We start from the raw sequence: 8,238 nt of genomic DNA, 5'->3' as shown, positions 1-8,238 counted from the left end.
AGTTTACAGCAATGTTTTACCTTAGAGACTACACAGATATATATGTATATGTTTCAAGTTGTTGGAATTAAGATGCATCTAAAACAATAGTTCATTTCCTGTAAAAATAATAGAAATGTTTCATGAACATTACATATCTACCCATCAGAAATTCTTTTTGCAATTTCATATACAAGTATTTTGAGACCTTTCTGAAGTAAATAATGAAAATGAATTAAGGTGTTCTCTTGATTTTTGAAAAAGCATTTATTGATGGTCTTAATAGCTGCTGATGTGCAAGGCTTCTTCTAAATTTTAAAAGGCAACTAGAGAAAGTAAAATTTAGACACCAAAAAAACAAGGATACAAACTTTTATTGAGAACAAGCAAACACAGAAGTTCTTTGTTTAAACTGTTAATAGGTAGATCGATAGAGTCTGATATACAGGCTGTGCCTTTAAAGGTAGCATTATATGAAGGATAAGTTTTATATTGACAGAGAAATAGAGCAGTTATTACTTCCTGTTCACCCAGCATCTAAGGAAAATAAAAAGTCATGCAAGAAATATCAGCATTTTCATAATAAATCAGTTCTCCCTGCTAACAGCTACCAGAGTCCTTCTTCCATCCCTAAACCTTGAATCCCAAAGGCAGTAAGCCTTCACATGTAGCTCCCAATCTGCATTCTTAATGTGTCCCATATACTTTTCAAATGTTAAATACCCACCCCCTACAATTGGAACGAGACCTTTGTCTTTCCTAAGTTAGAAAGAATCACAGAGCTGCCTCTCACTGTTATGTACTTATGGTTACTTAATTCTGGGGTATACGGTAACATGGCAGCACAGGGCAATGAGCACTGATGCCAAATAATAGTTTCAATGTTCTTCTGCAACTACATTGCCTCCTCCGTGAGCATTAAGCCTTTACTCATTGAACGTACCCTGAAATAGTCTTGTTGACAAAATCTTTCATGGTTGGTTAATCATCTGGTAAGATATCACAAAGCTAAAGGGGCCAGGGTTACTATATTTTGGAGCCCAATTAGAGACAGTTGATTGGCCACATCAAATGACCACAGACCACACACCTCACTCAAGTTCCACTGGAATTCGCCACCTCTGCCGAAATAATTCAAAATACAGGCTCTGTTGATTGTAGGTTAACAATTGGTCCTGTCCTATAATGGATAATACAATACTGTGCTTTGAAGTTAAGTAGAAAATTATAGGGGTCACCAGTAATCCAAAAAAGAAAATAGGTTGTCCAGGTAAAAAGATTTAAAGGCACTAAATAAACAGGTAATTGTCCTAGTGCATCAATCTTCTACTTAAATTTATCAATAAAAACCTGATTTTCCTGACTTTATTCTGAAAACACATTGTCAAGAATAAAATGTATAGTCTATAGATAGACTAAGCATGACAGACTTTGATATGGTCAGGTTATAAAGTATCTGCTTGAAAAAAATAAAAGGAAAAATTCAAAATTGAGGCTCATAAACACTAAATAGTAGTGTATGATACTATGGAAACATATTATATGACAATAGAGAACTAAAGAAAGTGCCTTTAGAATGTGTGGGATTTGTTACACATAAATAAGCAATAATCTGAGAAGGGCTAACCCAGTTTTTTTCACAAGATGAAAATAAATAAACAAAGGGTTGAATAGTACAATGAAGACTGTATTACATTCAGACAATAAGGAATTGTCTTTTTATTCCCAGGGCCAAAAAAATGTCTTTATCTGTGGTGACAGAAAGTTGAGGGTAATATATATAGAAGCATGAAATGAAAAATTATGGATCTAAGAATATAAATATAGATTCTCCCTTTTCATAAATATTCAATACATTATTTGACACATTGGTTTGAGTGAAGCTTCACAAGCACAGTTTTAAGCATCTTGATTTGGGCTGAGGTCCAGTAAATTACATATTCCCAACAACCATCAGAGCTTTCTCACTAAAAATACACACTCACACTCTACTTTGAAAATATTCTAAGATAATTATTTCCATTTTCATAGTAACTAGTACAGTTATGACTAGAGTTGTCTCAGGTTTCTAAGGAAAGAAAATTATTCTGAGATTCTGTTAATAAGAGAAAGTGTAGTAATAGAGAGGGGTATTTTCTTAAAATTATGCTAAAGCTGTCATTTTCATGTTTAATGACTTTAACTGTGCTAGACAAGATTTTGTTTTCTGTTTCAGAAATAAACTATCTGATATAACTCTTTAGTCAATTGCCCACAAATCTTCCAACCCCTCCTTCTAGCAATCTCACAATGGGTTTAATTCATCTGGAGAGCATAAAGCCAACATTTAGTAAACAGAATTCTCCTGCCTGACAATTGCTCAGCCCCTCTAGTGAGAAAATTCAGTGAATGGTAACACCTAGGAAGGCGACCTATACAGAATTTCACTCCGTAGATGCCAAGAAAAACAACTTAAAATCTGAAGATAATAGGAAAGGCAAAGTATTTTGGAAAGCTTATTGCCAGAGTCTATAAAATCACATTTTAAATAAAGAGAGATTTGATACCAGACTTTCTATCCCCCTCAATGTATAAGAAGAAAGACATAAAAAGAACTACATTTCATTTCAAATAGTTCTCTTTCATTTGATGACTACATTTCCCAGCATTGCTACTTTTAAAGCCAAACTTTTAAATGCTGGATTTCCCAGTGGTGCTCACTGTTTAGTGCTTAGCACATAAGGCTATATTAGTGAAGTTTTAAAAAACAAATGTCCAAGAACGAGCTTAAAGCTTTTTGATTTGAGATTACCAGACTGAATTTTTACTAGGGTTATTTCCACATTACTCTATAGTGAAACAGAGATTCAGCTTCTACTTCTTTAAAGGGAGCAACTCAAAGAAGGCAACAAAGATACATATCAGAAAAACTGAATTAGCTTTTGCTTTAGTGGGCATGAGAACTTCTCAGTTCCAGTTAGTTTACCATAGACTCGAATTCATCAATTCTTTGCTTGGTGTTCCCCTTTCTGATTTTCCGATAGGATATCGTATTGTATCTTGAATAAGCATTTCTGGAGAAATCACCCTTCTTCCCGAAGGTTGGCTGCTCATCAGGTGTGACAGGTTGGGAACTGGGGCTGCTCAGTGGGGAGTCCTCACTTGCATCACCTTCCTCTTTTAATTGAGTATCCTCTTCATTTTTTTTCTTAAATTCTATCACACGAACTTCATCTTCATCATCTTTGCAATCATCATCATCATCATTATTAATTTCTTCATCCCAAACCTCTTGCTCCTCATCCTGCTTGGAATGTGACACATCAACCTGGCTAGGTTTCCGAAATCCTAACCATTCAATTTCAGTTGCCTGAAGAGCTGTGTTCTCCAGCTCCTCATCTTCTCTCTCCTCTAGAGGTTGTTCAGCAATCCTTTCCTTTTGTCTGCTTATTTCTTGGTTGCTGCTGCTCAATGGAATCTTCTCCCACTGATGCCCTGTAGCAAAATCAATTGGTAGTTGATATGTGTAGAGATTTCAAAATACCCACATATTCTCCAGATTATATTTCTGTACAACCGTTTTCCAGCATATATTTTATGAGATATTGTTCTGTGGGTTATTAATGTGTTTTACACAATGGAACAAGCTACCCCATCAAATTATCTCAGAAAACACTGCATTAAACACAAATAAGCTTCCTCAGAATTTATCTGAACCTTTAAAATGCTAATGAATATTAGGATCCAGCAACCCAACCTCATTTGACTATGGAAATTTTTATTATGGACTACTGTTGCAAGGTGATCAAACAAGTCAGTCCTAAAGGAAACCACTCTTGGATATTCTTTGGAAGGACTGTTGCTAAAACTGAAGCTCCAGTCCTTTGGCTACCTGATCTTAAGAGCGGACTCATTGGAAAAGACCCTGGTGCTGAGAAAGATTGAAGGCAAAAGAAGAACGGAGTGGCAAAGGGTGAGATGGTTAGATAGCATTATTGGCTCAATGGACATGAACTCAAGCAAACTCGGGGAGATAGTGGAGGACAGAGGAGCCTGGTGTGTCAGACACAACTTAGCAACTGAACAACAACTAGCGACTGAACAACAACTATATCTAGTGAGACTGGTATTCCATGAGACACACTTTTAAAAATCCTGTCTAGCTTATCATGACTGGGTATATGAATATGTTAAAAAAAAAACACAGGGAACTATGTCCTAACCACACATGGATATTCCTCAAAGAAAATTAGAAAAATATCTCACAGTGAAAAAAGACCTCCAACAGCAAAAATAATGAAATAATGACTACCAATGACTGGTCTCATTCAGAGTAGCAAATTCAGTATTTGCCACCATGCTTCTCAGAGTTATCCTAAAGTACCAGGTGTGGAAAAGGAGCAGGCAGCCACAGATGGCCAAGAGACAGGTGCTGGGCTAATCAAGGTGTCAAGTCCACCAAAGGACACACAGTATAGTCTAGGTTCTGCCACCGATTGCTAGCAAGTCAAAATTTAAAAATCACATTGAGGTCATACCTAGCTAATGCTAGATTAGCCTATTGTTTTAGACACGTCCTTAGCGGACAACTAATTAACTCAAGTGGTTTGGTACCATGTAGTGACTTTAAAAAGGCTCATTTAATTCACTGCAAATTTCACTTTTCAAACAGATCCTATCAGCATATCCTCAATAACATTTATTGAGCATGCAAAAACCAATTAATAAGGAGAGAGTAGAGATTGTTTTCAGAGCTTTCACCCCTAAAGGACTTCAGTGGGAAGCTTCAGCCTGCAGTGTGCCTGACTCAGGGTTGTGTTCACTATTCTCTTTCAACACCATTGTTGTTGTTGTTTAGTTGCTAAGTCATGTCCGATTCCTTTACAACCCTATGAACTATATCCTGCCAGGCTCCTCTGTCCATGGGATTTCCCAGACAAGAATACTAGAGTCTTTAAACAAAATGAGAGGCACTGTTTCTCTTTGCCTTTCTCCTCCACAGCTTCCTATTTTCACTGAAAGATGTTAACAAGTTCATTTCCATCAAAGATTTTTCATTCTCTTTTCATTTTATTTTTCTAACTATAATTGTAAAGTTACACAAACAGATAGAAGTGAAGATGGATCATCACTCCTCTTTACTTGTGCACATTTCCTATCAGGCCACTGGCATCCAGTCAGTATTCTTTACGTTATAAATAAATACACATTATAATGTTTACTATAATCTTGTTTGGTTTTCTTTTTTTCACAAGAACCAAAGAAACTGATCTTTTGTCTCATATTCATGACTCGGGCATAGAGTTGTCATGCTTGAAATTACTTCTGTCTTTAAAGTATAGTATTTTTCTCAGTATTTTTAACATTTTCCTATTTTTCAACCCAAGAGTATTCTCTCCAGAGACTTTTTAGCTGTTTGCCACTGCGAAAATAAAAGATACCAAAATGTGTCCTTCTAACCCTACAGCAGAAACATATGTTCCACCAAACACAAAAGGATTCATGCAGGGAAAAATTCACCCTGAGACTATCTGCTTTTAAAAATCCAGACTGCTTTTATTCTTTATTTAAAGAAAATGAAAGATCTTAGAGAACTATTGTCTCCAGCTGACCTTCTGGTCAGAAATTTGAAAGGGACTCTAGATAAAAGTTGAGATCTCTGTCTTTGAGAGTTTGCTTGCTCATTGGCAGCAGAAGGGTTAGGGCAAGAGATTATTTAGTTCATTTCATAGGGTCTAGGTTTTACAAATTAACTGTGATAATGTAAAAGCTTGACAATGACTGCTGCTTATGACATTATTCCTTGAGTGACTGTACAGTGGGCCACTGTTTGCAGTCAGCAGACAGTCTGAGAGGTGTCCAGACAAGGTGGACAAACTCAGGAAACTGCCAACAACCTTGGCATCTACTATTTTATGTGATGTTCTAATATTTCAACCAATAATTCTTCAGTGTTTTGCTTGTTAAGAGCCTAAATAAGCTAAGTCACTTAGGTCTACCAAGCTGGTTTCAATTTTGAGGTAAGATGTTTATGCTTGCAAGAGAGGATATGAATAATTAATAGATTTTTATCTTGCACTTTATTTGGAAAGTATTTGAATGTAAGTGTTTCCTTAGAAGTCTGAAACACTTTGCGTCTCTTAGACTCTTGAGTTTATTTGTAAAATAATATAATCATTTAAAAATCCATGTTCTTTTTACTCAGGCATTTTCTGAAAGGACACAATTAGAATTAACTTCATCACTCAGAAGATTTCTTTGACAAGAATTAGGTAACCATTTTGTGATTACATCAGAGGCCTAGAATTTTCCTATAGATCAAATAAATTTATAAGATTATTTTAAACTGTATGCCAATGGTAAACTTTTAGGATAAATCAATTTTTGAAACATTTACAATTTGCAAGGTGCCTGACACAGACTTGAAGACACTAAATCAAAAGGAAAGATTGATACAGTTGACTAACTTATTAAGAGGCAGATGTCATATCATCAAGTCAAAGTGTGCCAAGCAATTATACAGATCCATGCAGTTTCAGTCTTAAAGAGTCTATAATGCTTTCTAAGGTAAAAACCACAGATAAGTCCAGACTCCCTTATCTGCCCAGAACAGCATGACTTCAAAAATGACTTCTGGATTCCTTTTTTAATATCACACTCACACAACATCCCATGCAAAAACTGTCCTCCATATCCAGTCAAACAATTTCTGTGTACAAAATGGAAGCTCTTCTTACCTTCTCTCAATGCCATTTCATCAACACTTGTTTCTTGGAGAGAAAGATCTGTGATAGCCTTATGAACAACATAGAGCTTCTCTTCTGGTTTTTCTGGAGGGAAAACCCCATAAGATAAATATTTTAACATTTAAGTAGTTTAAGATAAATAAATTACCAATTTAGACTCTAATAAGGTAGTTTTTTTTTTTGTGGTCACTAAAATAACTATTTCACTCTTCGAACTCATTTCTTCACTGAGTTCTTATAAACATAATGATAATCTTTTCTTTAATGTCTGTATAAGGTATAGTACCATGAATTCTGATACTTTCAGGTAGATTTAGAAAGAAAAATTGAATTTACAAATTCCCTTTAAGCAAATAATAATGGAGCTATAATAATAATAAATAACAGAAGCTAACATTTAACAAACAGTAATTTTCACAATAACTCTACAAATTCAGCACTATTATCCGTCTTCTTCTAATGAGACAACTAAGACTTCAGGAGGCCAGGAAAGTTGTCCAGGATGACAGAACTCTCAAATAAATGAGCTTGGATTTGACCCAAGGCAGAGGTTTAGTCCTTATGCTCTGAAGCCCCAGTAGGATAAGGGGCCACATTTGGGCAAGGACAAGAGTGGAAGGATGTGCCATTTACTCCTTCACAACAGTTTATCCAAAGACTCCTGAGTGAGTTCACAAATCAAATCAAAGCAAATTAGACAGAAGGAAAATGCTTTACCTTTTAGAATCTTCTCATCCATGGACGAGCTGAGCAGTATGTCCTCTTGTAATTTTTCACTTTTCTCCTGATTTCTTTCTGTGGGTACATCAAGTCTAGGTTCTACCCTGCAGTATGGTGGGGTGCCATCCACGTCACTGGCTGCTTCTGTGATTTTAGTGATCTTTTGTTGACCGTTTCCAGGGGGTGTATCCCCATTACACTCCACCTGACTGAATGTCACTGGTACGTCTGTCATAATGTACAGCTGAGTCCCACTTTTAGAGAGCTTTGGCGAAGATCCTTGATCCTTGATAAATTCTCTTGCCTTCAAATTCAACTCTTACTCTAAGAACACAAATTATTTACTTTAGTGCATAATAAGAAGCTTCTTTTCCTAAAGGTATCCAGATAGAGAGTAGAACAAAAGTAAGAGAATTTGTCAGATTTACACCAATCCATGAGCAAGCATCCAGCCAATCACCACCTTGGTTGTTGCTCAGCAGTTCCACTTGCAGAATTAATGGCAGTCTTTTTATTTACATAAGCAAACAATCCAAGGCAATCAGGCTTTTGTGTTGGCATGTAGAGGGGGACTTTCAGCTTGTCAGTCCCCCTCTGGGAACAGAGATTTTTGTCCCTTTTCATAATGGTCCTTTGTCATTTTCCTTGTAACAGGAGCCACAATTGTTCCACAGCTTTAATCCAGAGAGAATGACCACCTTGAGGCATATTAGTTCTGTGTAACCAGCTTAACATTTCCAAACAGATTTTGTTCAAGTAAAACCTCAGCTATTTTGTAAAGGACAATGGCATCATTTCTTATTTATTAAAGAAT

General features: G+C 36.0%; 1 protein-coding gene across 1 annotated transcript; it reads right to left on the bottom strand.

Annotated features, from left to right (window-relative positions):
* Positions 1 to 335: 335 nt before the first annotated feature.
* On the bottom strand, positions 336 to 7,992 carry ERMN (ermin). Its single transcript, XM_043894315.1, has 3 exons — positions 7,422 to 7,992; positions 6,696 to 6,788; positions 336 to 3,453 (listed from the first exon to the last, which is right to left on the bottom strand). Exons 1-3 carry the CDS (start codon positions 7,657 to 7,659, stop codon positions 2,936 to 2,938), a joined length of 849 nt encoding a protein of 282 aa, XP_043750250.1. The 5' UTR covers positions 7,660 to 7,992; the 3' UTR covers positions 336 to 2,935.
* Positions 7,993 to 8,238: the final 246 nt, after the last annotated feature.

This window comes from Cervus elaphus, chromosome 33 (genome assembly GCF_910594005.1).
Source record: "Cervus elaphus chromosome 33, mCerEla1.1, whole genome shotgun sequence".
NCBI classification, from domain to species: Eukaryota; Metazoa; Chordata; class Mammalia; order Artiodactyla; family Cervidae; genus Cervus; species Cervus elaphus.
The sequence above is the reverse complement of the archived record's forward strand: the minus strand, read 5'-3'. Positions and strand labels throughout refer to the sequence as shown.